Source organism: Festucalex cinctus, chromosome 16 (assembly GCF_051991245.1).
Source record: "Festucalex cinctus isolate MCC-2025b chromosome 16, RoL_Fcin_1.0, whole genome shotgun sequence".
Lineage (NCBI taxonomy): Eukaryota > Metazoa > Chordata > Actinopteri > Syngnathiformes > Syngnathidae > Festucalex > Festucalex cinctus.
In genome coordinates this window covers 15517292-15534540 of record NC_135426.1, presented here as the reverse complement: position 1 = coordinate 15534540, position 17249 = coordinate 15517292, and the positions used below count along the sequence as shown (strand labels likewise).

The 17249-nt window shown below is 42.5% G+C and overlaps 2 protein-coding genes across 2 annotated transcripts; one reads left to right on the top strand and one right to left on the bottom strand.

Moving 5' to 3' along the window:
• Positions 1–370: 370 nt before the first annotated feature.
• Positions 371–7464, top strand: LOC144004306 (serine/threonine-protein phosphatase PP1-beta catalytic subunit). Its single transcript, XM_077501443.1, has 8 exons — positions 371–637; positions 5606–5737; positions 5815–6045; positions 6120–6224; positions 6312–6383; positions 6693–6844; positions 6909–7043; positions 7133–7464. The coding sequence occupies exons 1-8, from the start codon at positions 586–588 to the stop codon at positions 7235–7237; spliced, it is 984 nt and encodes a 327-aa protein (XP_077357569.1). The 5' UTR covers positions 371–585; the 3' UTR covers positions 7238–7464.
• Positions 7465–8025: 561 nt separating this feature from the next.
• Positions 8026–17213, bottom strand: LOC144004029 (equilibrative nucleoside transporter 2-like). Its single transcript, XM_077500912.1, has 13 exons — positions 16957–17213; positions 16129–16186; positions 15972–16053; positions 15551–15693; positions 13959–14098; positions 13754–13888; positions 13571–13668; positions 13414–13483; positions 11713–11915; positions 11287–11410; positions 11125–11210; positions 9522–9721; positions 8026–9397 (listed from the first exon to the last, which is right to left on the bottom strand). The coding sequence occupies exons 2-13, from the start codon at positions 16158–16160 to the stop codon at positions 9286–9288; spliced, it is 1425 nt and encodes a 474-aa protein (XP_077357038.1). The 5' UTR covers positions 16161–16186; positions 16957–17213; the 3' UTR covers positions 8026–9285.
• Positions 17214–17249: the final 36 nt, after the last annotated feature.

Genomic DNA, 17249 nt, shown 5'->3' with positions numbered 1-17249 from the left:
TGAACAAACTGTAAAATGCCACATATGTTACGAGTCGCGCGGTCGATTATTATTGCTAGATGTTAGCTAGTTGAATTGTATGTCACTGGTAGTACTACTGTAAAACGTGTGTATTAATATATAAAAACAAAACAAACAAAAATAAACGTCACTGACTGACACTAGTAAGGCGCGGGGTGCCATGTACACATCCAATATGGCGGACGCACTGACGTGTACTAGCTCAATGCGGGCTTGATGTATATTTGATGTCTATGGTGGCCACGGCAGAAGCTAGAATGATGCCTTCATAGGCTCTTTTGAAACGTAGGACATACGATGTTTCTTGTAATTATCACGTACACATGTAATAAATACGTCAAATCCAAACTGGTCGCTTTGGATCATTCTTGACCGACTTGTAGCCGATTGAATCGACCCCTCGGTGTGAGTGCGTTTACATATGCAAGGGACTTTATAAAGGCAGCGCGAGGCATGTCATAAACGGCTGTGCCGGGGAGGTCAGTGGTGCGTTTGAGACCAGTGAGGCGGTACCTTCCGAGGCTCCTTCACTCTGCGGCGCAAGCGAGTTCTTCGGAAACAGAAATGGCGGAGGGGGAGTTGGACGTGGACTCGTTGATTTCCAGGCTTTTAGAGGGTGAGTGCGATTCTTTTCACCGCCGATTGCTTTGCCATTCGTGACATTGAGTCTCCCTGTTTTGGTCAAAGGGGCCACCAGTTTAAAGCTTGGCTCGACTTGCTAATGGCACTGGGGGGAAAAATGTCTTGCTGGTGAAATCACAGCCGCACCTTTAAACGGAGTCCTCCCCCTTACCTTCTTTATGTTGTATTTACACGTTTTGTTTTGTTTTTAAATCGACTCTTTAAATCATAAGCACCGGTGTGGCGTTTACGTGGCAACAAAAAGTTGTCGTTTAACGGCCGTTGACTGTATGTACCCCGACGCTAGGTGGAGTAAATGTCGTTATTAACGTCCTGATAACGTCGTCTTTTTCTTCTTCTTTTGCTTCGCACTTGATGTCATCACTGTTACGTTCCGAAATCAAACCAGCAAAGTTGGCGTCCTATTTTTAAAAATGCTGCTCGTGTTTCTTGAATGCAGCACAGTGGTGGGCGGCAGCTTCAGGTTCGCCTCACTGCAAAACGTACGCCGAAAGTGTCAGCACAGTTAATTGGTTCTGGTAGATAGGAAACACTTAAACCGGGGTGCGCCTGTTAAATTTTCTAGCAATCCGAAGAATAATCGAAGTTGTTTTTTTTCAAGCGGATGTGGCGCTCAACTGGCACGACATACGCATGTTGTGTTTACTGTTTACATTGGGATATTTACAAGAGCAGGCATTGGATAAATTGAATTTGTCATTGTAGAGTTTTCCCATCTATATCCATTTTAACCCCCCCCCCCCCCCCCCCATAGAGGAAAGGAAAGCTACAACGGGTTATACGATGAGCGCACTCACTGACGCAGGGCTGCTGTCAACCACAGCTCACGCTCAGACACTCACTACACTTGCATGGTCACACGCTTTTTGTTTGCTTCTTTGTTTTTAGATAGTCTACAATGCAGATTTCCACCTATTGCGGTAGCTTCTGGAACCCGTGTGTCAATTGGTATGGCGCGGTTTGTTTATCTCAAGGCAGAAAACGCAGAAACATATCTGCTTTTTGTCTTTTGTAAACACGCCAAGGACTGAGCTGCTGAGCAAATATTGAGCAGTTTGCACACAATGTGCACGGCTGCAGCACAGCCTAATCACCATCCAGATTGATTGGGCGCGTTACATAATTGACTGCATTATTGACTTGATTTTCACATCGTTAGCAGCTGAGAATACACTGAATTTTAATTGTGAACCAAAAGGTGAAGCTCCACAAGATGTCTACCATGTATTTACTTCATTGTTTATATATAATTTAAAGCATCTGTGACTTTGAATGTGTGTGGTTTCAAAAAGGTGGGGCCGCCCTGCTGATTGGCTGGGAGTCAGCCAATCAGAGTGTAGCATTAGCTGTCGTTGGCTCAAGATTGTTTTGAGTGCCTCTCGGTTACCGTGTGTTCAGTAAAGTGACTCAAAGTGCACCGGCGGCTTTGTTTATCCTTGACCACCTGTGGCAGGATTACAATTTGGTGGTAAAGTGAGCAAATGTCGCAATATAAGCGTACATCCCGTCGCCGTTTAGAGACCAAAATACATTTTGACGGCGGACACATGGATACACATAGCAGCAGAGCTGTCTCACTAAATGTCAGCACACACAGCTGTTCTTGATGCTAATAGTGGTGACGAGTACCGGGGGTTCACTTCTTCCCTTAGTGGCACTACGGACAGGAAGTCAAAAGTGACTGTCAAGTCCACCTATGCACGAATCTAAATGTTGAGCAGCAAAATCTCTCCTTTATCGCCCGAGTGATTGAGAGACTCTTAATGATGACATTTTGGAGCTGCATATTTTGCATTGCCAGCACGGCGCAGTGTTGTGGAAACAATGGCGGAGCCTGTGCGTCGAGGAGCGTTTGCCCCCTGGCACCGTCTCTGGCAAAGGGGACTCGGCCAGGACTTGGACCCTCTTCTTCCAGACCGCGTTTGTCCAAACGGGTCTCACAAAGACGCTCATTCTTCTCGAAATGTCAATGGCGGCACAAAACGGCCTGTGCAGATAACTGAGTTGCATTTTCTCCCTCCGAGTTACTCTTGAGTCCTTTTTCCAGCTTGGGGATGCACAGTCATGGTCTAGTTGAAGCACTTTCATGAGACCAAACCACATTATAATGTTTGGTGGAACTCCGTGGGGTTCAAACAACCTGAAGTGAATGTCTTTTTTTTTCTGAGAAATATGTTTAAAGCATGCGGGAGGTGGTCAAAGTCTTTATCGCGGATTTTCACCAGCTGTGGTTGGTTCTTGAACATATACGCCGTAAAAACCGCCAAGTAGTGGCACGGACGACGACATCATCATCATCGTTTGAAAAGTATCAGACAGGAAGCACACTTAGCTTGGCTCATGCGGCTCGTGCGTTTTCTTCGAAGCTCCCTATGCCGGCTCATCTAGTTCTCATTCCATCGTCGAGGAGAGGAGACCTGCAGCACTCCCTCTTTGTCCTGACAGCCGACTTCTCAAAGCGATGCCCATATATGGCCTGGCTCACTCTTCGGAGGAACACTGCTCCTCTAAAATGAGTGGAAAAAATAGTTGGCCATGTGGGAGAAAACCAAATGTGAACTTTTGACCCCTTTCCTGCGCTGACATAAATGTGCATAAAAACAATTCAGTAAAAGTACTACAAAAGTAATATAGATGGATGGCAACTATTTGGAGTGGTTAACACAACACAAACACTTGCTCACACCCTCTTATCACATGCATGCACGCACATGCAAGTTGACATACAAAATTAACAAGTATACACCACCAAACTGTTTTTTTTTCCCCTTACATTTTAAAATGCTTTTGTTTTTTTTAAACAGACACGGGTTTTAATATGACAGAGGCGTGCAGTAGAGTGAGAAATGATCTAATTTCACGTAATTGGTCAGAAAAGGCAGATGTTCATTAAATGCATTACTGAGACGGTTTTGGTCGGGACCCTTTGACGGCCTTGCATCTGAACTCTGGGGGTGAATCAAGTCATTCCAAAGTGAAACGAAGCTTGAGGAAATGTTTGTATAACGACGTGTGGTTTGTGTTTAAATCTGACTACGCAAGAGAGCAAATGCCGCTCCGTTCGCCGACACCTTGTATGGGTTTCCATGGTGATGAGATGTGTTGTGTGGGAGAGAGAGAGACGTCCACTTTTTTTCAGACTGTCACAAAGGATGCTGGGATACATCCCTGGCACAAGCTCATAATGGTACGTCCCAAAGTCAAGGTCATTGTGCGTGAGGGAAAAAAAAAAAAAAGTGTGTCTGTCTAGGCTAGCGACTGAAAGGCAATCCCTGTGTTTGTGTGTTTGTTTGTCCTATATCAGTCCTGTCAGTTGATCCAGCTGCCCAATCTGTAAGCGCGTCATCGCAGAATCCCAGAGGGAGGGGCGGCAAATCACTCGCTTGGCACACATTTTTGTTTTACACCCTCTCTTTCACACGCACACAAAAAAGGGGCACACCCAACTTTTTGAGTTATTCATTTAACCCAAATAGTTGGATGAAAAATTGGGGGGGGAGAAAATTGTTGAGGTTTTATACAAAATTAGGTACCAATACCAGGCCTTATTTCAAGGTATTGGTACTCATGACGGCGACCGATACCACAATTGGCTGTTTTTCGAAGAATAGAAGCTTGCCATTAATTTCATGCAATTTTAAGGGAAAAATATTGAGATATATAGGTCTTTTCTTTAAAATTATCTGTCATTTTATTGTTGTAGGAAATTTTATGAGTCAAAAGTACTAGTTGTTACTGTATCTCTGACTACACAAAAGTTGAATACTCGAACTGACATCCGTATATATATATATATATATATATATATATATATACATATACATACTAGGGATGTCACAAATCCACGATAAGGGCAATATTGTGATATTAAAACTGCCACAATATCGTCGTCGTCATGTTCTCAATATTTAAAAGGAACACATCTGTTTAAAAAAAGTCAGGCTGATTTCCATTTGTGCATTTCTAGCACCCTCTAGTGGCTAGTTTAGTGCAATTTAGTCTTCATTAGGGATGTTTTGGCCCTTCTATGTTTAAAATCTATGCTAATTGTCAGATAAAAGGGAACCTAATTTGCTAGTGAAGCGATCAATGTGTGCTTGCATTACCAAGTAAGTGCATTAATATTGTTATTAGAGATTGTAGGTGGTTTATATGCATTGCTGTTATGTACAAAAGCAAAATATTGTGTTTTTTTTTTTTGTTTTTTTTACAATATTGTGATCTTTTTTAAATATCACCAACGCGCCCACAATATCGTGATGATTATCGTATCGTGACCTTCATATCGTGATATTGTATCGTGATGTTTGGATATCGTTACATCCCTAATATATACTACAGTACAGTGTTTCGTTTTCTGCTGGGGTTAGGTTCCAAAAAAATACCGACAATAAATGAAATCCGTGAAGTCGCTAGCTTTATGTTTTACATATAAATGTTTTAATGCTCTAAAACCCCTCATCACACAGTTTATACTTTTCTCATCGAGGCATTTACTTTTCCTCACATTTCTCTCGTTTAAACATTCTCAATGTTTAAACATTCATACATTTTATATAATAGGTACATTACTATAAAAAAAAAAAAAATGAAATAAAATACAGGGAGACCTCGAGAAGTGAACCGCATTATAGCGAGGGAACACTGTTCGCTCATTTTTGGGCTTGTTTTGTGGGTTATTCATTTTGACCCAAATTATGGTGGGTTAAAAATTAATAACCCAAAAAAAGTTGGGTTGGCCCATTCTTCACCCATGTTGGGTTCCTTTTGACCCAGCTGTTTTTAGCCTGAATAATGAGAGCAAAGTGCCAAGCGAAGTCCAAGAGTACCCTTTGGAAAAGTAGCAGTCGACGCATGAGAAGAGCTAACGCGTCAACTCTGTATTTCAGGATTAATGGAGGAGATTAAGAGTGTCACTTACACTTTGCTTTCGCGTCCCCAGTGCGAGGATGTCGCCCGGGGAAGATTGTCCAGATGACGGAGGCCGAGGTGCGCGGCCTCTGCATCAAGTCCCGGGAAATTTTCCTCAGTCAGCCCATTCTTCTGGAGCTTGAGGCTCCGCTCAAAATCTGTGGTGAGCGCCGCCCGTCCGTCGGCCTGGCCGCCATTGCTCCGTTTGCCTGTTCGTAACCAAACCGTTGGTCCCTCCAGGTGATATCCACGGGCAGTACACAGACTTGCTGAGGCTCTTCGAGTACGGCGGCTTCCCCCCAGAGGCCAACTACCTGTTCCTGGGCGACTACGTGGACAGGGGGAAGCAGTCCTTAGAGACAATCTGCCTACTACTGGCATACAAGATCAAGTACCCCGAGAATTTCTTCCTGCTGCGGGGCAATCATGAGTGTGCCTCCATTAACCGCATCTACGGCTTCTATGACGAGTGTGAGCGCGCTGGCCTCGGCGGAGCTGTCGGCAGACGTACGGCGTTATCACTTACCCTGTGATTTCTCTCTCAGGCAAACGGCGATTCAACATCAAGCTGTGGAAGACTTTCACCGACTGCTTCAACTGCTTGCCTATCGCCGCCATTGTGGACGAGAAGATCTTCTGCTGCCACGGAGGTATGCCGGGGGGCGGGGTCTGGACAAGGGCCGTTCGATAAAGATGCTCCAGCTACTCACGATGTGGTGTCACGGTCCCGCCCACAGGTCTGTCCCCAGACCTGCAGTCTATGGAGCAGATAAGACGCATCATGAGACCCACAGACGTGCCAGACACAGGTTGGTGGACACACACACGAATAGCAATGTCTTTACACAGAACACAATATTTTATAAACACATAATTTTCATTATAATTCAAACTTGGACACCATCTTGTTTAAAAGTGTACCTTAAATGTTGTGGTCGGAGTGATACCACTTGTGTGTTGTCATGAAACCTGCCTCTTCTCCTTTTATGGGAGTCAGACACTCTCGCTGCCTTTTTTACCCCACATCCTCTTTTATGGTCTGGAGTGGGTCACTGTGCACGTGACAAGTTGACAACACACGCAGTGGAAAATGTAAGCTGTCCGATACCATCCTCCAGGCCTGCTGTGCGACCTCTTGTGGTCGGATCCAGACAAGGACGTGCAGGGCTGGGGCGAAAACGATCGCGGTGTCTCCTTCACGTTCGGAGCCGACGTGGTCAGCAAATTCCTCAACCGGCACGACCTGGACCTCATTTGCAGAGCCCACCAGGTTGGAAAAGCCGACGTGATACGACAGGTGAATGTGATCCTTACTGAGCGTGTGGCGCCCCCAGGTGGTGGAGGACGGTTATGAGTTCTTTGCAAAGAGGCAGCTGGTAACACTGTTTTCAGCTCCCAACTACTGCGGCGAGTTTGACAACGCCGGCGGGATGATGAGCGTGGACGAAACCCTCATGTGTTCCTTCCAGGTGCCCGCTCAAGAACTGCAGTCAAGAAATAGCACACAAACATCATTTATTAAAAAAACAAAACAAAACACCTGCTTTGTGTTATTCAGATCCTGAAGCCCTCGGAGAAGAAAGCAAAGTACCAGTATGGCGGTATGAACTCCGGCCGGCCCGTCACTCCTCCCCGCACAGCGCAACCTCCCAAGAAACGATGAAGGGGGACAGAAGAGAAGACATCGTCAGCGTCATCTGGCGTCCGCTTCTCGTGGCACACAAATCCATCAACTGTTAGGAAAAAGGAAAAAAAAAAAAGAGAGAAAAAAAAAAGACAGCCCAATTTTTCTTTATTTCCCTCTGAACTGCCTCTCGTCTTCCCAAATGTTGCCCCTCACATCTATGTAACCTTCAAATATTAAAAATGTGACAAAATACTGTATACAAACTGTGGAGTCGTTATTGCATTTTTGTCTGTTTGCACACACAACAGTATTGTGCTATTTCAAAACATACCACTTAATTTCCACATCACCTGAAAACAAATCATGAAAGTACAACAAACCACAACTGCACCAAACGTGTCTTTTCTTGTTCCTCTGTGGGATCCATTGCAGGTTGTCATTCGGCAAACTGGGCTAATGGTCCATTACCGCCCCCAGCTGGTATTGCCCTTCCCCTGCAAGAGAACCAACGAACGCACAAATGTCGACCGGATGTTGGTATGCTACCGCCATCTAGTGGCGGGGGTTACGAAATGTACAAACATTTTTAAACATTTTCAGATATTAGTAGGTTTAGCTTTAAAGATATCATTCAATCTGCATAGGAAATATATATATATATATATATATAAACACTACTTTTAGCTACATATTGTGTATATATAAATCTTACCAAGTCAAACTTTGATTAAAAGTGTATTTTTTTTCAATGCGCTGCCTTAATGCAACCTTTCAAACTCACCAAATGTACATGTGTTCCATTAGACAACACCAGCCACACAACCTTAAACTATTTCAAGTCCTTTATTTACAGTCAAATGTGTCGACCCAGACTAGACGTGACCCCCTTGTTTAACTCACAAGGTCCAGCAAAAACATACAGTACTGTACACACAAACACTACTGCTTGCATGCGAAAGAGGAAGTGCTTTAAGGGATTTGCTCAAGCAGAGACACGGTAAATGTCAACTTTTTGCCAATGCACATTCTTTAGGCAAGTGTGACAGAAACAAAAGGGACATAGTTTGACCCTTATCACCACACAAGTTTAACTTATGAAATGCATAACAGAAACAAAAACCTTACCCCCGAAAGATAAAACAATGTTTCAACTTAAAGGAAGGCTTATAGGTATTCATGTAAAGCAAAACATTAGTCTATGTATGCGAGGCACAGTGCATTGGGAGAAATAAAAATGATACAAATGAACATTGTTAGATGTCAACTAAAGTTGAAAAATAAACGTAAAGCTGAAATAAAATGCTATTCATATTAAATACTAGACCAAAAATGATTTGTTCACTACAATCAATGTATCGTTTCTCAATGTATCTATGCTAGTCACGTGTAGCGTCAAGCAGAACAATTAAATGCGCTTCTACTCGATGGTACTTGTTTCACTTTTTGTTTTGGTTGTGTGCCATGAGATTTAAGTGCTATGAAACGCCGACCACTAGATGGCAGAACGATCCCTTCATGGTGGCCAATTGAGGGAGACTGAATTCGGCTTATGCGTTATTGTCTATTTTAACAGCTCTGTGGTGCATTTAAAAACTACATATAGCCAAGGTCAAAGCTGCGAAAAACAGCTCAAAACAGAAACATTTCCCTTCATTGACAGAAATGTAACAGCAGCAACAACAACAAAAAAAAGGAAATAAATACTTTAAAAAAGGTACACAAACAGGAACGTACATGTTCCTTATTTTTATCATATGCACAGTGGTACCTTGACCTAAAAGTTGAATTTGTTGTTTACCAGGCTTGAAGCTCAATTTACAATAACTCAGTGCCAGTGCCTTACAAAAAAAGCGCATTTTTAATACAGCAAAATTGCACACTATTGGATAAAATATGATAAAAGCTCATGTTCAGTGTATTTTCTGTCAACGCCATAGAATTCGTGTGAATGTTTTCATTTTGTATTTGCCTGCTGGTCCCGTTCAATAAATGTCTGCAAGTGCGTCGGCCACTGTCAAATCAAGGCACCACTGTATGCACTCAGCTGTACTTGCTCATGCCGGTTTGTGTGCGTTTTTGCCAGACTACACGAGCTTTCGGAGTGGGAAGGACAGCGCGGCACCGATGGATAGACCCAGAGCCAAGAAAAAGGTCATCAGGGTTCCGGCGGTCTCCGCATCCTTGGCCTCCACCAACCTGACAACAAAGAGCTAAAGTGAGCCAAGATTTGGGCAGGCAAGTTGTTGAACTGAATTAACGCTCCCACATTAACCAGCAACAACAGCAAGCAACTGTTGTCACTTCTGCTATTAGGACTCACTGAGGCGCGTAGGACATGGACAGACAGACAAAGTATCCGCTGGAGATGGAGAAGAACACCATGATGACGGTGAACACGATGTCGGAATCGAAGTAGACGGGCAGGAAGGAGCGAGCCTGGACGTTGCACAGCATCAGGAGAGGGATGAAGATCACGCGAGAGACAACCAGCAGCGGGAAGAGACGCGACTCCTTGCGAGGCTGAGGAAACCAAAATATTATACGGTTCGGATGTTTGATACCACCTTTTTTCTGACCAATACCAGTATACGAGTACAGTGTTCCCTCATTTATCGCGGGTTCATCTTTCGTGGTCTCGCTGTTTCGCAGATTTTTTACAACATGCTTTTTGTTTTTTGTTTGGTATTTGAGCGGCCATATCTCTCGAACCCTACATCCGACCGGGGACATACGGGCATCCGCGGATTCGGCTCGACGAGAGCTTTCCAACGGTGTCTGTCCAGTCGCTCCACGACATTGCATTCCGGAGATAGAAAATATATACTGTGCTGTGGAACAAGTAAAAAAATAAAAATAAAAAAATAAAAAAATAAATAAATAAATAAAAAAAGAGGGAAAAAGTACGGAGCCCCTAAGGTGACATGGTAGAAAAAAAAAAAAAAACTGTGTTCCCTCGCAAAACATTTTGCATTCCCACGCAAAGATTGCGAGGGAACGCAAAGATTGTGTGCCCTCGTAATCTTTGCGAGAGAACGCAAAGTTTTTTGCGAGGGCACGCAAAGTTTTTTGCGAGGGCACGCAAAGTTTTTTGCGAGGGAACGCAATCTTTGCATTCCCTCGCAATCTTTGCGAGGGCACGCAAAGTTTTTTGCGAGGGCACGCAATCTTTGCGAGGGAATGCAAAGTTGTTGTTTTTTTTTTTTATCATGTCACCTTAGGGGCTCCGTAAAAAAAAAAAAAAAAAAGACTAAATGGGGTGGGGTGGGGGGGGGGGGGGGGGAACAGAAATGATGAATGAAAAAGTATTCATAATAAACTAAAAATCGTAGCAAGATGGAAAAACGTAATAAATGGGAATATATATATATATATATAGGCTACTGTGCTGTATACTGTAACAAGTAAATAAAAAAACATATTTAACGGGAAAAAAATGAATGTAAATGAAAAAATATATTAATATATTAATGAAAAAGCATTTATAATGAAGTAAAAATCCCAACAAAACGGAAAAACAAAAAATGCATATAATTAACATGAATTCATTTTTTTTTTTTAATTAACATGGATTTCCATTATTGCGGATAGTTTTTGGAACGTAACACCCGCAATAAACGAGAGAACACTGCACTCAACTCTTGAGTACACTTTTGATACATAAAACCAAACACCCCACCCACCCCACCCAAAAAAAACATTTAAATAATCTAAAATATACCAATTGAGCATTTTTCCTTAAAATTGCATGAGATTGATTGCCAATTTTCTATTTCCATTGATTTAATAACATTAAATTTTAAAACAAAATTGAATACATCATCTCGGAAACCATTGCGTTCATAAATTGAGGACTACCTGAACTGTATATCGATGAACTGTGATATGGTGGGGGAAGACTGTAATTAACTGAATGGAGTACTCACCCAGCGTATCAAGGTGGTGACAGTTCGGCCGAGCCAGTCGTTGATGTTAAAAGTCAGGAAGCAGCAAATGTTGATGAAGTAACGTTCTGAGTCAAGAACAATCACAATTGGAAATTTAAAAAAATAAATCAAAATAAATCAAAAAACAAAACCAAGTCATACCCCAATTCCCCGGTAACGCCGTCCTGAAATTAGGGGAAGCCGTCTTGACATCAACAGTGATGGCGGGAAACACCGACAGTGTGACCGTGAACACAAACGTCACACAGAACGCCATCACCCAAATCTAGAAAAAAATATATATTTAAGTCCACCTATATTCAGCACCTTACCTTTGGATTTTGAGAAAAGCGCTATTTACACTAACATCTATGTTAATTTCCCTTAGCCAGACTGTGTTGTTTTCGAGTGTATGCTAGCATTAAGCTAGTCGAATTCTGGTGTAAGTACACATAGATTATTTGAATCCTTTTTTTTGTTTTGTATCAGTTTTGCAGTAAACTTCAACTGGGAATGACAAACTGCTTGAAAGCAAGCATGCTTGCGTCACAAGAAGTCTCAATAAAACACAAGTGTTCATATGTTCACCTTCTTGAAGACCTCGATGATGGAGGCTTTCTCTTGCTTCTTTTCCACCTGCTCCATGCACAGGAACGCCTCCTTGCTTCTGTCCCGCCGGGCCTCGGCCTCGCCCTCGCCCTCCTCCGAGGCGCCATCTTGGTTTGGGTTCCCGGCCACAGAGCCGTTTGCGTGGCCGTTGAGTTTGCCGTTGTCCACTGCTGTACTCTCCACTTGACAACAACACACACGCAGACACGCGGTGAGTGTGGCACGCGAGCGTCAAACAAACGGTGCCTTTGTGTGACCGCCGCCATGACTCCACATGGATGAATGGAGGCCTAATGAGCTAATGGCTCTCAAATTGATTGAATTTCACAGTAAGTGAGGGACCCAATTACAGGCTTAAATGGTAAAGTCAACACAAGTGGATGCGGACGGATGACAGTGAATTCCAGTTTTATGACAAATCTCAAAATGAAAAGAGACGTGATGTGACAAAGACAATTCTTTGTGGTAACAGCAAACAGAAAAGAAGTGAAAGATATCAGCGCAATTGCAAGTACTCTTTGTGTTGTATATAAAAAGTCAAAACTGTACATTAGGGCCCAACCGATATACATTTTTGGCAGATAAAAAGTATCGAATATCAAATAATTTGACATTTATTTATAAATATATGTAATGCATAAAATTAACCCCTTCCCCAATTTCTTCTCAGTGGATGGCACTATCGCACGCTATTAAGATTCTGTGCTTTGAATGACAAGTCCAATTTCATGAAGTATACAAGGTTAATGTACAGATTTATGTGTCAACAGTAAAAACACTTACTTGTTTACAACTACTGTAAAGCATTAACCTTTTTTTTTTTTAAATCAATTTTTATCGTGTGTTATTTTCACAAATAATAAGCTTACTGGGCTAACCTGGGACCTGGGGATTGTATTTTATGCCATGACATGTGGAAATGTGTGTTAAGACAAAATAAAATAAAATAAAAATCCTTAGATGTTTGCATCCTTCAACTTTGAGCAAAGAAAGTCTGAATCCTTGAAATATCAACTTTATAATATAACTTAAAAGGACTGTCAAAATAAAAACAAGAAGAAACTAAGAACAAATATTGACTGTTCCTGTGCATTATTGCCTGTTGGGGGCAGTGTGGTGCCACACATCCAGGGCGTACACACTTAAAGTGAGTACAGAAGAAAGTTGCAATTAAATTCTATTAAAATAACTAGTTTTTCGCACATTGGGAAGAAATTCCCACAAGATTTGTGTGTGGATATTCGTTATTTGAAGGAAAAACGCTCCCAATGTCGATGCTAACTTCCTGTTAGTATTTGCTAACTTCCTGTTAGGCTAGCGATGCTGTAAAAATGAAATATGTTTTGTATTTAAATATACAGTGGATTCTCACCGTTGTGCATTTAGTTTTACAGTTAACTCCAACCGTGGTGCGGCTGGTGCCATTAAACAGCTTAAAGGACGCTTAGGAAAAACAGAATAAACAATAACATATGCTACACACTTGCTAGTTTCTAATGCTACGCAGGCAAAATGGTGCATTCAGGGTACTTTTACAGCATTGGAAACTTCGGTTTTCTTTGATAACGTTTTAAGGGGAAAATAATCGGCTATTTGGCTGATTGTTTTAGACAATAATCCTCCAATTATAATCGGCGGCCGATTAATTGGTCGGGCCCGACTGTACATCCCATCACTCACCTGTAAGCAGCTCATCTGTGGTGCCAGGCTCGTATTTGGTGCTCTTGTGCAGGTAATAGTGGGCAAACTCCTGCATGCACACAGAAGTTTGATTTTATTTGTTTATTTTTTTGCTAAACATGGAGCCAAGCCAAGCTGTTCTTCCCCGAATACAGACCAAGCGGGGCAGGAGGAGGTAACAGAAGAGTGTCACCAGCGTGCCCACGCACGGCGTGATGAAGTAGCCCAACGCCGCTGACTCAGAATCTGCATCACCTGAGGGACAAACAAGTTTGATTAACATTCCTTTTCTGTTACCAAGCAACCACAGGGATTTGTATGTGCGTGTGTGTGTGCTCACTGGCATTGGCTAACAGCATGGCCATGGCGGCGAACGTGCCGGCGAGGCCCTGGCCGCTCATGAAGACGGCGCTGTACTTCTGAGGTAGCATCCCCACCAGGCCGAAGAGACTTCCCTGCAGCACGGCGCCAAACGCTGAGGGAGGGGACAAGTCGTTTAGCGGGCGACGCACGGCGCGTGTCAAAAGCCGGCGGCCGCCACTTACAGTTGATGAACCAGATGGTCGCCATGGTGATGTTGAAAAAGAGGTCGGTGTCCATTTCCACCTTCACCAGCACGGCGGTGAAGACGAAGAAAAAGAAGATGACAACCAAGCTGCCGGCGATGCGCATGGCCTCAGATATCCTGGGTTAAACAGCACAGGTGTCAAACCCAAGGCCCGCGGGTCAGATTGGGCCCGTAACAGCATGTAATGTGGCCCAAAAAGCTAATCAGGGGTCTACGTGGATTTACTCTTTTGCAGATATTAAAATTTTTCTTCACTTTCGCATTTATTTTCAGCAATTTCCTTTTATACATGAATTATATAATAGTTGCATCCTATTATTTTCCATTTCTTCTGATAAATTTAATTTGTTGGTTATACTACTTGCTAAAAGTTTCAGATCAGGCTTTTGGGAAATATCAGTGGATGTATCTTGCTTACAAAAGATTACAAATTAATGTATTGTCAATTTGACAACAGACAAAAAGTGCAGTACAAGTTTTAGTCCGTACTTGTGCAGCAATGAAATGGTGTTTCCAAAATCTGCAATAAGCGAGCAGGATGTGCACTTTATCTTTGGGAGTTTGCGAGAGGATTCGTCGCTCTTCTGATGGGCTTGGGATCACTTTACTTACTCGTTCAAATTGCCTTTTATTCAACACGAAGGAAAAGCTGTCATTGTACGATAGACATTATGTTGAGACTAATTCAATTAAAAAAGTAAAAGCAGTAATTTCCCAGGAATTAATTTACACTATTAAATGAAAAAAAGGCAAGAATAAAATAACAGAATAAGGATTAAATCATTCTATTATGAGGAAATGCGAATTATATGATAGGTCAAAAGGGGGGAAAAAAATAACACTACTGATTAGGGGTGTTCCATGTCATACCTTCTACGACATTACCGGTGTATTTTTTTTTGGGTGATAAAAATTTTAAATATCACGACATTGAATTTACACAAGGACATTGAAACCGCTCCTATTGTTTGGCGTGAACAAAAGTTCATTACTGGCGCGCACTTTATTAGACACGCTCCTTATGGGGGGAAAAAAAAGAAGCAGATGGTCGTTGGATAATACTGAAGTGGGTGCGTATTGTTTGGCGAAGATAAACAATCTGCGGTGTTTATTTTACCGTGATCGGTAACTCGCCATCTAGTTGACGTGAGTTTGTGATGCTAACCGGCTGCTAAGCTAACGTCCTCTTTACTTCCATTTCATTCCATTAGGTGATATATTTGCACTGTGTTTACATTTCAAATGTGGGAAAAAAAGGTGGCTTAAATAATGTACTGCAATAAAAGTGCTATTATTCCTTAAGCACCAATTTCTTTGAAACATTGTGATATAATTTTTAGGCCATATCACTCACCCCTACTACTGATGAATGCTAACCCAAACCTAAACTGCACTAAAGACCTTTCTCTGCAGTTTTAATTTGACCATTTCTAAACTTTTGAATGTATACGTTCAATGTTTGAACTCTAACAAGCGGACTAGCAAAATTCAAAATAGGTCTTTCATCCACTAAGCATTTCTGTGAGTCTCCCAGTCCATGTGGCAAAAAACTAAAAATGGCCAACCAACCTCTGGTAGAGGATGGAGTTGAGCAAGGTGAAGAGCAGTAGGGGCAACTGGGAAAGCAGGGTCATACAGCTGTTGAAGTACTTGCTGCTGTTGTTTTCTCTGCCGTCTGTGACGTTGGACGCGTTCAGGCGCCCTTGGAAATACTACACGGGGGCGGGAAAACATTGAGAGAGAGAGAAAGAGAGAGAGAGAAAATGCTGTTTCAGTGAATCCTTAAAAAGGGGAACAGACTAAGACAGTGAAGAAAGGAACTAGATGAAAAGAAAGACAAAAACCAACAGGCTTTTAAACCTCTGTGTGAAATCCCGAGCATGCATAATGATTCACCATTATGAGTCATACGGTACAGACTTAAGGGCTGTGTGTGTGCAGTTAACGCCACAAGAACTTGATGAAATACCATCATGTGACATGTTTTTACCAATGATGCAGTCATGAAGAAGTTCCACGGTAGCAGCGTTCCCAAACCCAGGATGAAGAAACATATTCCCACCAAGCAGCCCCTGTAATATAATACAATACATCCACACTTGAATAACTTCGCCATGCCCTGGAGTGTCCATACAATTCTGTCTCACCAGTCTGAAGGAGTGTCTTTTCGTCCCTTCATCTTCGTGCAGGAGTGTTATTGCCAAGCTTAAAAAACACAAGGTGAGAAAGTAAGTGCAAAAGCACACAGAGAGTGGCCACGAAAGGCGTGGCAGCAGACATCCGGCCAACATTTTGCCGCCTGCACGGTTGTAAGCTTTCTTTATACATCACACATTGGAGGAAATGAGCTACACTCAGTTGGTCCCACATCATCAGTCAAAAGCTACTCAAATGGGAGGTACACAATTTTTAAACTATTTTCCCCACTGGGTACCAGAAATGGGCTCGGTAACAAAGAAAGGAAGGCATTTTAAAAAAAGTAGTTTGAAGCTTGGTAAGGAATGAAGGTTGCGAAATAAAAAGCAGGTCTGAGGGAAGGAGGGAGGGAAGAAAGAAAAAGGGAGGAAGACGAAATAACAGAAGGAAGGATGGGATTATATATATAATGGAAAAAAAACAGGTGTGATTGAAGGAATGACTAAAGGGCAAAAAAGTAAGTCATGGTGTAGGAAGGATGTAAAAAAAAAAAAAAAAAGTGTGAATAAAATGCGTGTCTGTGTGAAAGAAGGGATACAAGCATAATGGAATCACATTCAAATTTGGACTTGCCGCCCAAATAGAGACTATGGTTCACATTAATTCATGATTGACTCGTCATTTGTTATTTGCAATGTCACCGTAACTGACATAATAATAACGACGGCATCGTGGAACGCGTCGACATTCGGTAAGGTGATCCACACATTTGGTATGAGGAAGAAAACGACATTTCATTGACGTTACGTGGGTTGACGGAGGAATGGAAACGTGCTTACTTGAGGGGGGAGAAAACGCGTGTATCACGACAGTCCTCTCATGCGTAACCTTCCCGCCGATGCTGGAGACGTGAACACATCCACAAAAAAATGCTTTCTCTGGTCGCTTCCTCGTTTCGTGGCGTGGCAGGTGGCGGCCGTTGTTGTTTTTTGCGTGGGTTCAGTTCAGACACACTCGTTCACGCAAACACACAAAAGGGTCTCTGTTGTTTCCCCCGCGGCGGTGAAGGCGTCTGGAGCCAACCTCGTTTTCCGGTTACGAGTACTTCCGGTGTGACGTCTTTTTTTTTTTT

Bases quoted from the DNA above. Each gene is read 5' to 3' on its own strand.
- LOC144004029 (XM_077500912.1), bottom strand. From the start codon at position 16,160: ATGAAGGGACGAAAAGACACTCCTTCAGACTG. The intron at 13,889-13,958 runs GTAAGTGGCGGC...CCCCTCCCTCAG, and splicing joins GACCATCTGGTTCATCAACT to CGTTTGGCGCCGTGCTGCAG. The intron at 11,211-11,286 runs GTATGACTTGGT...TTCTTGACTCAG, and splicing joins GGCGTTACCGGGGAATTGGG to AACGTTACTTCATCAACATT.
- LOC144004306 (XM_077501443.1), top strand. From the start codon at position 586: ATGGCGGAGGGGGAGTTGGACGTGGACTCGTTGATTTCCAGGCTTTTA. The intron at 638-5,605 runs GTGAGTGCGATT...TCGCGTCCCCAG, and splicing joins GATTTCCAGGCTTTTAGAGG to TGCGAGGATGTCGCCCGGGG. The intron at 5,738-5,814 runs GTGAGCGCCGCC...TGGTCCCTCCAG, and splicing joins GGCTCCGCTCAAAATCTGTG to GTGATATCCACGGGCAGTAC.